Below are 14,398 nucleotides of genomic sequence, written 5' to 3' on the forward strand. Positions count from 1 at the left end.
GACGAGCAGTTGGTGGAGCAGGCGAGGCCGAACCCGTGCGAACGGCAAGAAGAGGCTGTGGCGCGTGCGCTGTCGACGGCGGACGACCCGTTTGACATCGCAATGGTGGAGAAGATGTACGCGCGAGCGGTTGAGTCGGAGTTTGTGTCTGCGGTGGTAGGCGAGCGCAACTCTGTGAGTGCGCAGTTTTGTGGGCGACTTTCGCGAGGTGCTCAAGCAACGTCCACGAGTCGAACGATGAGCTCAAGGCAACGCTTGTCAACCTCTCCTCCCCCCCCCCCCCGCCTTGCACCGAGTGGACAGATTAATCCACACCGTGTTGAACATGACATCGCCACACTACTACTCCCTACCCCCCCCCCTTCTTGGGAAGAAGGTGGGTATTCGTTACCCATTGCCCACAATCGCCTGCTGTGCCTTGGCCGTCCAACCTGGTGCAGAACGAGAAATCGTACTGTCAAGAGCTGTTCGTCGAACAACACGACACGCAGTTCCACCAAACAGGGCTAGCCCAGCCCACAATCCAAACCCAAACTCACCATCCTCCCTGTCCCATCTATAGAGTTGAAGGCTTAGGTGTGCTACACTTGTTTCATCATGCTACGAACGGCTAGGACCGCACTGGTCGTGGCGGTCATGTTCATCGCAGCGCTCGCTACAGCTGCTTCGTCGCCATCGTCTCCTGCGGTCTCGAACTTGCCTGCGGGTGATTCTGGATCGCCAGCCGAGGCTAGGCTCCGTGTTGATGGTCACACCTGGTTCTCCGAGCAGATTGGCCTCTCGCCGCCACACCTCAACTTTGAAGCCCGCCCGCTGGCATCGCCGCTGATGAAGCCTGTGCTTGTCATCAATGGCCTCACGCTCGCGCCGCTTGTCATCGAAAAGGTGGTCACCGACTCGATCCACTTTTTCCCCTCGGTCACGCTGCCGCTGGAAATCCCACCGCTCTCCAACGCCTCCATCCCCATCGTCTTTGTACCGCGCGACCTTGGCCGGGTCGAATCGCAGATTGTCCTCGTCACTTCGGAAGGCCGCATCCCGTACCCGGTGTTTGGAACCGGGACGCCGTCACCGCTCCACCTGGACCCGCTCGTCGACATCCTGCTCTTCCCCGAGCAGCGCCTCACCCGCCCGCTGCATCTGTTCAACCCTTTCCCAGACAAGGACCTTCGTGTGCTCAACATCTCGTCGTCGGGCTTTGCCTTTGAGCTCCACGTCCTCCCCGAGAACTCGGACCTCCGCGACCGCGCCTGGAACATCCCGCCTCATCGCTCGTCGCACGTCGGCTCGCTCGTTTTCGCCTCGCCGGTCCCTGGGGCCTACACCGGAGCCTTTGTCAACATCAAGACCGACGCCCAGTCGGTCTTTCTCCCGGTTGACATCACTGTCATCGACGCCGGCCTCCACCTCCAGCCCTCGTTCCTCGACTTTGGCCACATCACCTCGCCCGACTCGCCCAAGACCCTCAACCTCATCCTTTACAACGCCCGTTCGGTCCCGCTCCTTATCACCGACGTGTACCTGCCCAAGCCCGAGCCATCGCTTCGGATCCGCTTTGCCCGCAACACCGTCGCGCCAAAGTCGTCGCTCGTCATCGCCGTCCTCACCTTTACCGGCAAGACCGAAGGCACCTTTGCCTCGTGCCTCCTCATCGCCACCAACGCCACCCAGGCCGATGCCTCGGCAGACTTTGCCTCGGCCTCGGAGGCCGAGCGCCGCTTTGTCTCGCCGCCGCAGACCGGCGGTGCCTCCAACGCTGTTGCCGGCGCCACACAAGGCGTCATCCAGACTGCCCCACCCCAGACCTCGCTCTTCCCGTCCATCCCGCACACACTCTCTGTCTACGCAGAGTCCGGCGCCTTGCTCGAAGTCGGCTACTCGGCCACGGTCCTCTTTGGCTCGCTCGGCTTCTCGTCGCGCAATACCTCGTTTGCCGTCTCGGAGCCGCCGTTTGTCGAAACGCACCGTGTCCTCGTCCTCACCAACAAGTTCCCCATGGCAATCATCTTTGTTTCGGCTTACGTGCCGGACCCCAACTTTCGCATCACCAGCTTCCGCCCCAACCGCATCCTGCGTCCAGGCGCCTCGGCGCCGATCATCTCCATTGCCTTCAAGGCAAACTCGAGCTCGCTCGTCTACTCGACCCCGCTTGTTCTCCGCACCAACGTCTCAGTCCTCACCATTCCTCTCCAAACCTACTCGGGCAAGCTCGACTACGACATCGTTGATGCGCACTCATCCCCGACGTCCGATGCACCCTCTTCGCAGGCGGCGCGGGATCCCAACGCGACAGGCTCGACCGCTGCCTCTGAGTGGGACGGCACCCCGCTCGAGGGCGTGACGACCCCGGTCCTTGACTTTGGCCTCCTTGGCGCCGACGAAGTCCGTTCCCGCTCGTTCAACCTCTCCAACTCGGCGCCCATTTCGCTCACCGTCCACGCCATCACTTGCGACTTGCCCAACGTTGTCATCCGCCTCGACTCGATCTCCAACGCCTTTGGCTACACCACGCCCATTGCTGCACTCCCGGCCGAGCCGAGCAACCCTTCCAGGGCGACGCCCAACGCCGCTGACGATGACACAGCCGCCGCCGCGATCACCCCGGATCCGTTCTTCCTCAAGGCTGGCTACTCGGCCATTCTCATCGCCGAGCTCACCGCTGCAGGCGTGACCGACGCCTATGGCACCATCTCCGTCGCCACCGACTTTGAAACGCTCGACATCCCGGTCCACTACAATGCCATCTCGGGCTCGCTCGATCTCACCCCGTCGCTTGTCCGTTTCGGCCCGGCCTTCCCGGACTGGTTCCTGGCGCTGACATTTACGCCCGCAACACGTACGACCGCACGCTCACGCTCACCTCGATGACCTCATCCGACGTCCGCGTCGTGCCCGAACTCAAGGTCACACAGCTGCCACCGGGAGAGCGCGTTTGTATCGGCTCGGTCGTCTTTGACGCCGCCCGCGGGCCCAAGACTCAGAACTTTCTCACCACCGCCCTCACGTCGGCCCTCGACTCGGCGAGCACCGTCCGTGCCTCGCCGCCGAATACGCCTCTCACCAAGGCCGACGCCCGCATCTTCTCGCGGCGCACCGACATCTGGACCCGCATCACCTCGAAAGCCTCGACCACGATCCGCGGGACCGTGACCCTTGCCTCGGACGTTGTCGAGGGTGCGCGTATCTCGGTCCGCGCCGCCCTTGTTCAGCCGTCGATCCTCCTCCCGCCGCCTGCTGCCGACGCGTCGACGCCCAGCGACGCCGACGCCATCCTCGTCTTTGACCTCGTCCATGTCTCGGGCTCGGCCTCGTTGCCAGTCACCGTGTACAACCCTGCCGACGTCCCGGTCTCGTTTGCGCTCCTGGGCGTGACCGGCCCCGACGGATCGGCACTCGATGCGTTTGCCTGCTTTGGCGATGCCAACGTTGCCGACGGCTTCACCTCGGGCTCGCTCGAGTTGCCCGAGTCGCCGAATTGCGACTCGGGCCCGTTTGCACTTGTCGAGCCAAGCGGTTTGCTCTTCTCGTCGTCGCCGTCGCTGGTTGTTGTCGAGCCGCATGGCTCGGCTGCCATCGGATCAATCATGTTTGAGCCGACCGCCGCCGGCCCGGCCGCCGCCACCGTCCACGTCCGGTCCAACCTCACGTTGGTCACCTCGTTCCCGGTCACGGGCACGGGCGGCAAGGCGGTTCTCCAGTTTGTGGAGAAGCGGCTGCGGCCCAAGTCACCCAAGACAGTCTCATCGTTCACCAGGGGTGCGGTGGTCGTGCTCGACAAGCTCGAGCTCGCGCTGCCCGACGCTGCTCTGGAGACATGCGCCTCGGACGACGCCGTGCACTCGCTCCTCACCGACGGTTCGTCGCTCTCGGCGGCGCTGGCCGTCACGGCTTCGTTCACTCTCCGCAACTCTGGTGACGTCGAGGCCGAAGTTGTCCAGGTCGGTGTCATCGGTCCGAGCGCAAGTGCCTTTTCCGTTCACTCGGCACATGAGCGGTTTGTCCTCGCCCCGGGCGCATCCCACGAGGTGACCCTCACGTTTGCGCCCGACTTTTCGACTCTGCTCTCACAGGCGCAGCTCGAGGTGGCCACCTCGCGCGGCGGGCGGCTTGTCTTTACTGTAGAGGGCACGATGGCGCCGGCAACGCTGGCGGCCTGCGCCGCGCACGTCTCGTTTGCACCTTCGGCAACCCGCTGGATCCTTCTTGTCGTCATCTCATCACTCTTGGGTGCCGTCCTGGCGCGTGTCAAGTTCCGTGCCAGCGACACACCGATGGCGCTCCTCGCCGCCGCAGTCGATGAGGCCGAAGCTGGGGCGCGGGCAAAGGCAGCCAACAAGCCGGCGTCGCCGAGCAAGCCGTTGCCGTCAGGCACAGTCCCTCGGCCTCCGCCAATTGCGCAGCAGCCGCTAGAGGACGGTGAAGAGTCGCCCGCTATTGCCCACGAAATCGGGCAGGCTAGCGACTCGGAGTCGGAGGAGGCTGCCGACGTTGACGTCAACGATGACGTCGACGCCGCAGATGGGCCGGCCCAGGCCCAAGCCGCAGCTGAAGCTGCCAAGGCTGAGGCTGAGGCCGAGGCCGAGACCAAGGCTGCAGCTGAAGCCGCAGCCGCTGAGCAGGCCGCAGCTCGGGCCCGCATCGAGGCCGTCAAGGCCCGCGAGGCCGAGGCTCGCGCAAAGGCCGCAAAGGCCCGCGAGGCCAAGGCTCGCGAGGATGCGATCAAGGCCCGCGAGGCCAAGGCGCGTGCCGAGGTGAGAGAGGCCCGCGAGGCTAAGGCCCGGATGGAGGCGGTCAAGGCCCGCGAAGCCAAGGTCCGCTCCGAAGCTACCAGGGCCCGTCAGGCTAAGATGCCGCAAGCTCGAGCGGAAGCTCAGCAGGTGGCACCACCCCCGAGCCTAGTCGACGACCGTCGGTGCAAGCAGCGGTCCGAGAAGCGGTCCGAGAAGCGGTCCGAGAAGCGGTCCGAGAAAAACAAGCGAAGGAGCCGTAAGGACCGCAAAGAACGCAGTGGTCGCACCGAGCACGGCGGGCGCGATGCATACCTCCTCGACTCGGTGGACATCGGCAAGGGTACGTTCCGTGATGGATACTTTGTGAGCGAGAAGCCGTCGCAGGCAATGGCGGTGCCGCTGAGCCCCGCGCGCGAGCCGCGAAACGCGCGGCCGGTGCATGCGCCGGGCACGTTTGGGGCGATCGGCTCGCCCCCCAAGGCGGTCGGGCCGCCGGGCGCGAGCAGCCCCGGGGCCCATACTGCCTTTCTCGTGCCCCCCGGCTCGGGGCGTGGTGGCATCCGCAAGAACCTCTCTGACGACGACCTCGTCAACGCGCCGAACCGGTCGGACCCGATTGTGACGCCGGCGCGGCCGTCGGGCCGTGGCCGTGGGCGGTACACCGGGTCGACGCCGCCCAAGGCGGCGGTAGGCCTGCCGCTCGGTCAGCAATCGCAAGCTGGAGTCAGCCTCGCACCGCCCGCGACCTCGCTGTTTGGCGCGCCGTCAGCCGCCCCAGGTGCATCGTCGTCGCTCTTTCCGGACCTCTGGGCCCCGTCTTGCTTTGTGCAGACACCGCCTGCATCGGCCGCGCTCGGCAACCAGGCGTTCACCTCGTCGAACCCTTTCACGTCGGGCGCGTTTGACGCCAGCACTGGTGCACCGCTCATGGGCGCCATCGGGTTGCCGCCGCGGACCAACACCGTTGCGCCGCCGTCCGGCGTGGCGCCCATCGGGTCGCCACCGCGATCGTCGGGCGTGGGCGCCATCGGCGACGGCAAGCCACGGCGGCCTCGGTCACACCGCCGCCGGTAGTCGCTACCAACCCCCTCAATAACACCTACATGTGGCCTCCATGTCCTGCACCCGTCGCTCGACTGCCAGCTCAAAAGCGCCGGCCGAAACGGGCACTTGACTCGTTGCCAACGACCGTGCCGGCGGGCATGAGCAGCGGAGCGAGCCAGGCGGATGAGCTTGTGTCAGACTTTGTGGTGGCAGCAGAGCACTTGCGGGAGATGGCGAGAGCGCGGAACGGGGGCGAGCCCGGTGCCAGGGGGGGGCGACGGCCGCGGGCAGGAGTGGCGAAAAGGTCGTGGTCGCCGACAACTGGCCCGAGCTGCCGTTTGTGTGCAAGACGCTCGAGGCTGCGCTGATGCATGGATTCAACGGAAAGACCTCGATCTTTCGCGGCAAGCGCGAGTACTTTCATTGGCTGGAAAAGCGGCGTCCGAGGGGCTCTTCACCCCGGCAGCGAAGCAGGCCATGGCCAACGCTGTCGAGTTCTCGGGCATTCGCACTCCGCTCGGCCGGGGACGGGCGTTCATCCGTGCGGCTCTGGTGGCATGCGCGCTGGGTGATGCTATCGAGGCTGCATCCTCGGTCATCAAGCTCCTTACTGCGTTCTACCTCGACAAGGCTCTCATGCGCGACAACAAGCTCCGTGGCAAGCTGCTGGACGAGATCCGGTCGCTCGAGGCCGCTGTCTGGTTTGACCTTCATCCAGGCGATGTGAGCCTCGACGATTCTTGGGAACCGCACGCCGATGTGGCGAGAATCTCGGTCGAGACCGTGGCCGAGCCGGCGGCTGTAGCGGCTGTGGCGGCGGAGGCCGAGCCGGCGACCAAGGCGGAGGCCCAGCCGAAGGCCGAGGCCGAGCTGAAGACCGACGGGTCTGATGTGTCGGTCGCAGTGGCAGCTGTGCGGAAGAATGCGCGTCGGAGGCTGGAAGAGATGCAGACACATCTGGAAGTGGTGGAGAAGCGTGCGGTGATGGCCGAGGCCGCATTGGCGCGCGCGGTCGATGCGGACGAGCTTGAGGCTGCAAAAGCTGAGGCGGCGGCGGCGGCAAGGGTCGAGGTCGAAGCCGAGGTCGAGGCCGAGGTTGAGGCCAAGATAGAGGCTGCCAAGGCCGAGGCGGCGGCAGCAGCCAAGGCCGAGGTCGAGGCCGAGGTTGAGGCCAAGATAGAGGCTGCCAAGGCCGAGGCTGTGGCGGCGGCAAGGGTCGAGGTCGAAGCCGAGGTTGAGACCAAGATAGAGGCTGCCAAGGCCGAGGCTGTGGCGGCAGTCAGGGCCGAGGTCGAGGCCGAGGTTGAGGCCAAGATAGAGGCTGCCAAGGCCGAGGCTGTGGCGGCAGTCAGGGCCGAGGTCGAGGCCGAGGTTGAGGCCAAGATAGAGGCTGTCAAGGCCGAGGCAGCGGCGGCAGCCAGGGCCGAGGTCGAGGTCGAGGTTGAAGCTAGGGTTCAAGAAGTCGAGTCTGACGCTGATGCCGAGATGCAGAGCCTCAGGGCTAAGCTTGACACTGTGGTAGACGATGCGCGCCGTGAGTCCGAGAAGGCGCACGCTCGTGCTGCTACACTTGAGGCTGCGCTCGCCGAGGCACGCACAGGTTTTGGCGCTGACGCCGAGCAGGCCGTGGCGCGCATCAGTGAGCTCGAGCACGCCCTTGCTGAGGCCGCCGACACAAAGACAGATCTGGAAATGGCTCTTTCGCGGGCCACCGACCAGAGCGCCGCCCTGCAAGCCGAGCTCGAGACCAGCACTGCGCAGGTCACGCAACTGCAGGCTGACCTGTCTGATGCCCAGCTGGCTGCCGAAGCTGATCGGTCTGCTGCCGCTGGCCATGTTCAGCGTCTTGAGCACACCGTTGCGGTTGCTGAGGCAAGTGCTGCCGAGTCGAGCAAGGCTTGTCAAGCTCTTCGAGTCAATCTTGCCACCACCCAGGCCGAACTAGTCGCAGCACAGGACACCTACGCCGAGTCAGCCGAGTCCCGCGACGCTCTCCAGGCAGACCTAGCCTCCGCCATCGCAGCCCGCGATGCGCTTGAAGCAGATCACGCCGTCGCAATCTCGCAGCTCCGCCAAGAGCTGGCCGAGTCGGTCGAGTCCCGCGACGCTCTCCAGGCAGACCTAGCCTCCGCCATCGCAGCCCGCGATGCGCTTGAAGCAGATCACGCCGTCGCAATCTCGCAGCTCCGCCAAGAGCTGGCCGAGTCGGTCGAGTCCCGCGACGCTCTCCAGGCAGACCTAGCCTCCGCCATCGCAGCCCGCGATGCGCTTGAAGCAGATCACGCCGTCGCAATCTCGCAGCTCCGCCACGAGCTGGCCGATACCCTCGCTTCTCGCGGCTCTGAGCTTGACAAGACGAAGAGCGAGTTGGAGCAGGCGCGAGCCGCCCTGGTCGGCCTGCGTGTCGAACTCGACGACGCCATCTCTGCCCGCGATGCCGCGACTGCCGAAAATGAGAGGCTTTGCGCCGAACTTGACAGCGTCCGCATCGCCCGTGATGCTGTCGTAGAGACTGCAGCTGGCGATAAGGCTGCGGCCGACGGTCTACACGCGGCGCTGGAGGAGAAGCAGTCTGAACTCGACGCACTGGCTGAGACTGTCTTGCGCCTCGAGGCTGAGGTCGATCACGTCCGGACAGCTCTGGCCACCGCCGAAGCCGAGCTGGCAGCAAAGGTCGAGGCCGTCACAAAGTACGAGGAGCAGAACATGCGGTTGGTGGCCGAGCTCGGATCCACCAACAACCTCGAGTTGCAGCTCGAGGCTGCCACCGCAGAGGCGGCGGCCACAGCCGACGCACTCTCGATGGCCTGCGCCGAGCGCGATGCTGCCCAGGAGCAGATCCACAGCCTCAATGCCAGGCTACAGAAGAGCACCGCTGCTCACGCAGGCACCCAGGCCGAACTCGACAACGCCCGCGGCGAGCTCGACAAGGCCCAGGCCGCTAGGACTACTGCCGAGGCCGAGCTCGCGCGCGTCAGCAAAGAGCTTGCGAGCGTTACCGACCAAGTCCGCGAGACTGCCTCGGCCCGCGACGCGCTCGCCGCCGACCTTTCGGCCGCCGAAGCCCGGGCCGCGGCCGCCGACGAGGCGCAAGCCGCCAACGCTGCCGCACTCGCCGATGCCAACGCGCAACATGCCGCCGCCGCTGCTGCCGCTCGTGCCGAGTACGAGTCTGTCGCCAAGCAGCTGGCAGACCGGAACTTGCTCTACGAGGAGCTGGAGGCGGAACTTGCATCCCAGCAGACCCGGACCGAGTCGCTCGCCGAGTCTGTCTCGGACCTGCTCGCCACCGTCGCCACCCTCGAGGAGGAGCTCGAGGCCAAGGCGGCACTGGCGTTGGAGAAAAAGTGGGTGCCCAACTCGGCCACGTCCGACTGTATGGGCTGCACTACCAGCTTCTCGATGACCCGACGACGGCACCACTGCCGATCGTGCGGTGGCGTGTTCTGCAAGGCGTGCTCGACGTCGCGGGCCCAGCTCTCGTCGGCGCCCAAGCCGGTCAGGGTATGCGACGCATGCTACGCCAAGCTGCAAGCGGCGAAGCCGTAAAACAGAGAAACATGCCACGGTGGTGCGCGTGACAGCCACCGAACCGAGTCCCCATAGTTCTGGACTGTGTTGTTCATTTGGAGGCGCGCCACACCGCGCTCATGACGGGCTAGTTCGACGGGACCTGGTAGTTGTCAATCTGGTCGAGCAGAGTCTGCGAGTAGCCCGGAGCATAGAAGCGGACGACCTCGGCCGGGTAGCACGAGTTGATGACGTCGATGTGGGCGCGGAGCTCGGTGCCGGCCTCGGCGTCGACCTCCTGGATCTTCTGCAAGCCGCCGTTGGTGACAAAGTCGCGACGCGACTGGACATCGTGCGGGAGGACCTTGGCAAACTGGCCGACCACGTACTTGAGGACGTTCGGCGGGGCGACGTGGAGGAGTGGGTCGAGCGCCGGGAGGTGAACGCACTTTTGCAGGACGCACTTGAGCGCGCGCTTCGACTTGTTGCGCAGGTCCTCCGACGATGCCGGGTCCATGTACACCTCGAGGAGCTTGGGGAAGACATTGGCGTCCGCCAGCGCCTTGGCATGGTCTGGTGTGTGGCGCCCGATCTGGCCGAGCGCCCACGCGCACGCAGCCTTGACATGGTCCTCGGTCTCGGCAACGAGGGCGGCAGCAATGGGCGGCACGCCCTTGTCGGCAATGACCGCCATGGCCAGGGCCTCCGAGAACGCCGAGATGTAGCCAAGCGTCATGACGCCCGGAAGCCGAGCGTTGCCTGCTGTCTCGTTGACATAGTCAACCATCGCCGCCGCTCCGCCGGCGTTGACAATCAGCTGCGCCAGCATCGGCGTGTGCTTGGCGATCTCGCGGATGAGCGTCGCCGAGTTCTTCTGCACCAGCGCATCGACGTCGCGCAGGCATTTGAGCACCTTGGGGAAGATCTCGCCCTCCACCACCAGCTCCGCAAGGTCAACCGAGTGCTTGGCAATCTGCGCCAGCGCCGAGCACACCTGTCGCTTGAGCCGCGCGTCCGGATTGTGGATGAGGGGCGCGAGGTACGCAATCGCCCCAACGTCGACCACAGACTGCGCCAGCTCGGGTGAGTGCTTGCATATGTCGGCAAGCGCAGACGCTGAAATCCGCTTGAGCGTCAGCTCCGGCTCCTGCACGCACTGCACAAGCTGCGGCACGGCGCCAGCGTCGACCACGGCCTGCGCCAGCTCGCCGTTGTGCCGCGCCACATACCCGAGCGCCCACGCCGCCGCCTCCTTGACTCCAGGGTCAAACTCCTCCAGACAAATGACCAGCTCCTCCAGCGCCCGCGAGTCGACCACCGCCTGCGCAAGCTGTGGAGAGTGCTTCGCCACCGCCCGGATGACAAACGCCGCCGCTTTCTTGTAGAATCGATTCTGTTCACCGAGCGAGTACACTAGCTGCGGCAAGATGTCGCCGGCAACAACAGCCTCCGCCAGCTCCTCGTTGTAGTTAGCCAGCCGTCCGAGCGCAAGCGCTGCAGACTGCTGGATAGACGGCACGTTGTCCAGCAGCAGCGGCCGGAGCAGCGACATGACCCCAGCATTCTGGAGCGCCTCGATGTTCTGCGGCCGCGTCGCCAGCTCGGCCACCGTCTGCACAAACGAGACCCGAGCCTTCTGGTACGACTCGAACACCTGCAGCACCGCCCTCGTAGAGCCCATTTGCGGCTGTAAAAATCCCATGTCCGTCATCAGCCACCAGATCGTGCCATTGTCGCCACCAACAACACAACACCCACGCCATACAGTCCGTCCGTCCATTATTTTTGTGTTGCCAAATAGCCATCGCCCATCAACCATCCGTTGCCATCACCGGTCCGAGTCATGTCAACCATCACATGCCACACCACGAACCATTGAACACACACCACAGCAGCAGGGTAGGGGCAGGGAGGCACAGCGCACAGAGAGAGCCAGAGCAGACGGAGACACACACACACGCACACACGCACGCACGCACGCACACGCACACGCCATATACACCCCATAGTGAGTAAGCTCTTGCTTTCCTCTCTCCCTCTCTCTCCCTCTCTCTTTGCCCCCCCCCCCCCCCCTCCCATGTCGCCGACCTGGCCGATTTGGCCGACTTGGCCGATTTGGTGGTGGAAAGCGGGGTGGGGGGGGAGGGGGAGGGGGGGGGGGGGAGGAGGGGGGGTCAGACAGCAGAGGGAAGATAGACAGCGCATTCCAGCGAGACCAGTGTGACAAGTCGTGGTGCTTGTTTCGCTTAATACAGTTGTTCTAGCTGGTCCAGCTCTCAACCCTTCTCCGTACCTAGTGGGAAAGTCGGGTGTGAGCGGCTTGACCGGTCGGCAGTTCAGCCGTTGGCGAATGAACGACGAGTTGGCGGGGCGGGTGAGGGGTGGGGGGTGGGGGGTGGGGGGTGGGGTGGGGAAAATATTTTCAGTGTACTGGGTTGGGTCGTGGTAGGGAGGGATGTCGTGGTGAGCGATGGGGCTGTGTTCGTTGATGTTGATGATGGGAGGGTAGATGAGGTGGGAAAGTGGGGGGAGGGGGGGTGGGGAGGGGGAGGGGGGGGGGGGGAGAGGAGGAGGAGGAGGAGGAGGAGGAACGGGTGTAGGGTGCAGCTAGAGGCAGTGGGGGAACAGGCGATGCAAGGATGGCTTGTTGAAGGATTTTATCTGCCGCAGCAAGTCTGCGAGCCTTCAATCGAGTAAAGGGGCAAGTGGAGCAACACTCGACGACGATGGGCAAGTCGCGGAGGAAGCACGACGACGACGAGTCGCACGGGAAGCAGAAGCGCCAGAAGACACTCCAGCAAGAGGTGGATGCCTCTGAAGATGTTGGGTATGTATAGCCTGCCATGTCACTCTCACTGCCCTTCCCCTTTCCTCCTCTGCATGCTGCAGTGGTGCCTCTGCCCTTAACAGCGGCGGATGAGGATGAGGATGGATTGCCGGCGCTTAGCACAAGGGGGGGCGGAGAGGGGGTGAAGGGGCGGGCATTGACTCACGCATGAGAGGTTGGAATGGACTACTTGACTGGACGGGGTGGCGGGCGGGGTTGTGTGAGCAGCTTCACGGACGACAATGCTGAGTGGCTGCAGCCTGTGAAGAAGGGCAAGTCCAAGAGCAAGGACAAGGCCAAGGATAAGGCCAAGAAGAGCAAGGAGAAGAAGTCCAAGAGCAAGGACAAGTCCAAGAGCAAGAACAAGGCCAAGGAGCTGATCAAGAAGGCCGAGGCTAGGGAGGATCTGCTGGCGTCAGATGATGATGATGATCATGGCTTTGGCATGGCAGGGGATCTGCTCGGGGACGATGACGACGAGTTTGGCAGCGCGGGCATGGACGAGTTTGGCGGACTGGCGACGATGACGACGAGCTGCTCCCGATTGAGAAGGCTGCACGGCGGCTGGATGCCGAGGCGGCGGTTGTGGCGGCCGAGGCCGAGGCCGAGATGGTTGCCGGTGACGGCGAGGACCACTCGTACCTGTTCACCGGCCACCGGGCCGAGGGCGGGAGCGAGTCGTCGGACGAGGAGGAGAACGAGGCCAAGGCACAGCTCAAGGCCGCGGGCCAGACGCTGATGGATGAGATGATTCACGCGCCGGACCTTGCGATGGTGCACACTCGGATTTCGGGCGTTGTGCGGATTCTGATGCAGTTCCGCGAGCTGAGCGATCCGCGTTACTCGCGGAAGAAGTACATGTCGCAGCTGGTGGCTGACCTTGCGCTGTACTACGGGTACACCGACTGGCTTGTGGGCCAGCTGCTGGACGTGGTGGGCGTGGCGCAGATCATGGAGCTGCTGGAGGCGTGCAACGTGCCGCGGCCTGTGACGATCCGGACGAACACGCTCAAGACCAAGCGCCGTGTGCTCGCACAGGCGCTCATTGCGCGCGGAGTCAACCTCGATCCTCTGCCGTGGTCCAAGGAGGCGCTGCAGGTGTACGACTCTGCGGTGCCGATTGGCGCGACGCCCGAGTACCTCGCGGGCCACTACCTCATCCAAAGCGCGGCATCGCTCATGCCCGTGGTCGCGCTCGACCCGCAGGCCGGCGAGTTTGTGCTGGACATGGCGTCTGCGCCGGGTGGCAAGACGACCCACATTGCGACGCGGATGGGCAACAAGGCGTGGTCTTTGCCAACGACACCTCGGCCAACCGAATCAAGGCCATTGTGGGCAACTGCGCCCGGCTGGGTGTGCGCAACACGGTGGTGTGCCACTACGACGGCCGGACGCTCTCGTCGGTCGCCTCCAACTTTGACCGCGTCCTCCTCGACGCGCCGTGCTCGGGCACAGGCGTTATCGACAAGGACCCGTCGGTCAAGACCTCGCGGACGGCCGACTCGATCCGCAGCAACGCGCGGTTGCAGCGCGACATGCTGCTGGCCGCCATCGACGCGACGAACGCCCACTCGAAGACCGGTGGCTACATCGTGTACTCGACCTGCTCCATGCTGGTGCAGGAGAACGAGGAAGTTATCGACAAGGTCCTCGCTCTCCGTGACGTGAAGATCGTCGACGCCGGCCTTCCGTTTGGCACCCCGGGTTTTACCCGCTTCAAGACCCGACGCTTCCACCCGCACATGGATCGCGCCCGCCGCTTCTTCCCGCACACCCACAACATGTCGGGCTTCTTCGTCTGCAAGCTCCGCAAGATCTCCAACCAGGGTGCCGGCGAGAACCTGCCGTACCAGTCGCGCCTCAACCAGAAGAAGAAGTCGCGCCAGGCCAAGCTCGCTGCCAAGCGCGCCGAGCGCGTCGAGGCCAAGAACCCCGAGGGCGTGGCCGAGGTCGAAACCCTCGATGCCGACCTCCTCCTCTTCGACGTCTCGTCCTCCGACGATGATGACGACGACAACGACGACGGCAATGATGGCCTTGCCACCGTCCTCCTCAACTCGTCCAAGAAGACCAAGGGCGTCCGCTCCAACACCGACATCACCCTCTCCAAGAAGGAGCGCCGCAAGGCCGAGCGTGTCCATCAGAAGGGCAAGGGCGGTTTCCGGCCTGTCAAGCAGTAGAAACACATCCGATAGTGCAGAAGACCACGACTACCCTCCCCCCCCTCCCCCTCCCCCTCCCCCCCCCAGTTATGCTCGTCTTACAAACCAGGGGATCTCCTCAGTCA

At 64.6% G+C, this 14,398-nt stretch overlaps 4 protein-coding genes across 4 annotated transcripts; 3 read left to right on the forward strand and 1 right to left on the reverse strand.

The window, feature by feature from the left end:
• Nucleotides 1-636: 636 nt before the first annotated feature.
• On the forward strand, nt 637-5,804 carry AMSG_01937 (uncharacterized protein; the record flags this gene model as incomplete). Its single annotated transcript, XM_013905981.1, has 2 exons — nt 637-2,836; nt 2,926-5,804. 2 exons carry the CDS (start codon nt 637-639, stop codon nt 5,802-5,804), a joined length of 5,079 nt encoding a protein of 1,692 aa, XP_013761435.1.
• A 237-nt stretch (nt 5,805-6,041) lies between these two features.
• Nucleotides 6,042-9,323, forward strand: AMSG_01938 (uncharacterized protein; the record flags this gene model as incomplete). Its single annotated transcript, XM_013905982.1, has 1 exon — nt 6,042-9,323. Exon 1 carries the CDS (start codon nt 6,252-6,254, stop codon nt 9,321-9,323), a length of 3,072 nt encoding a protein of 1,023 aa, XP_013761436.1. The 5' UTR covers nt 6,042-6,251.
• A 57-nt stretch (nt 9,324-9,380) lies between these two features.
• AMSG_01939 (sperm-associated antigen 6) lies at nt 9,381-11,269 on the reverse strand. Its single transcript, XM_013905983.1, has one exon. It carries the CDS (start codon nt 11,101-11,103, stop codon nt 9,433-9,435), a length of 1,671 nt encoding a protein of 556 aa, XP_013761437.1. The 5' UTR covers nt 11,104-11,269; the 3' UTR covers nt 9,381-9,432.
• A 576-nt stretch (nt 11,270-11,845) lies between these two features.
• On the forward strand, nt 11,846-14,313 carry AMSG_01940 (NOP2 protein). Its single transcript, XM_013905984.1, has 2 exons — nt 11,846-12,111; nt 12,340-14,313. The coding sequence occupies exon 2, from the start codon at nt 12,721-12,723 to the stop codon at nt 13,777-13,779; it is 1,059 nt and encodes a 352-aa protein (XP_013761438.1). The 5' UTR covers nt 11,846-12,111; nt 12,340-12,720; the 3' UTR covers nt 13,780-14,313.
• The last annotated feature ends 85 nt before the right edge of the window (nt 14,314-14,398 follow it).

Source organism: Thecamonas trahens, assembly GCF_000142905.1.
Source record: "Thecamonas trahens ATCC 50062 unplaced genomic scaffold supercont1.7, whole genome shotgun sequence".
Lineage (NCBI taxonomy): Eukaryota > Apusomonadida > Apusomonadidae > Thecamonas > Thecamonas trahens.

Coding starts and splice junctions, on each gene's coding strand:
- AMSG_01940 (XM_013905984.1), top strand. CDS start 12,721: ATGGTTGCCGGTGACGGCGAGGACCACTCGTACCTGTTCACCGGCCAC.
- AMSG_01939 (XM_013905983.1), bottom strand. CDS start 11,103: ATGGTTGATGGGCGATGGCTATTTGGCAACACAAAAATAATGGACGGA.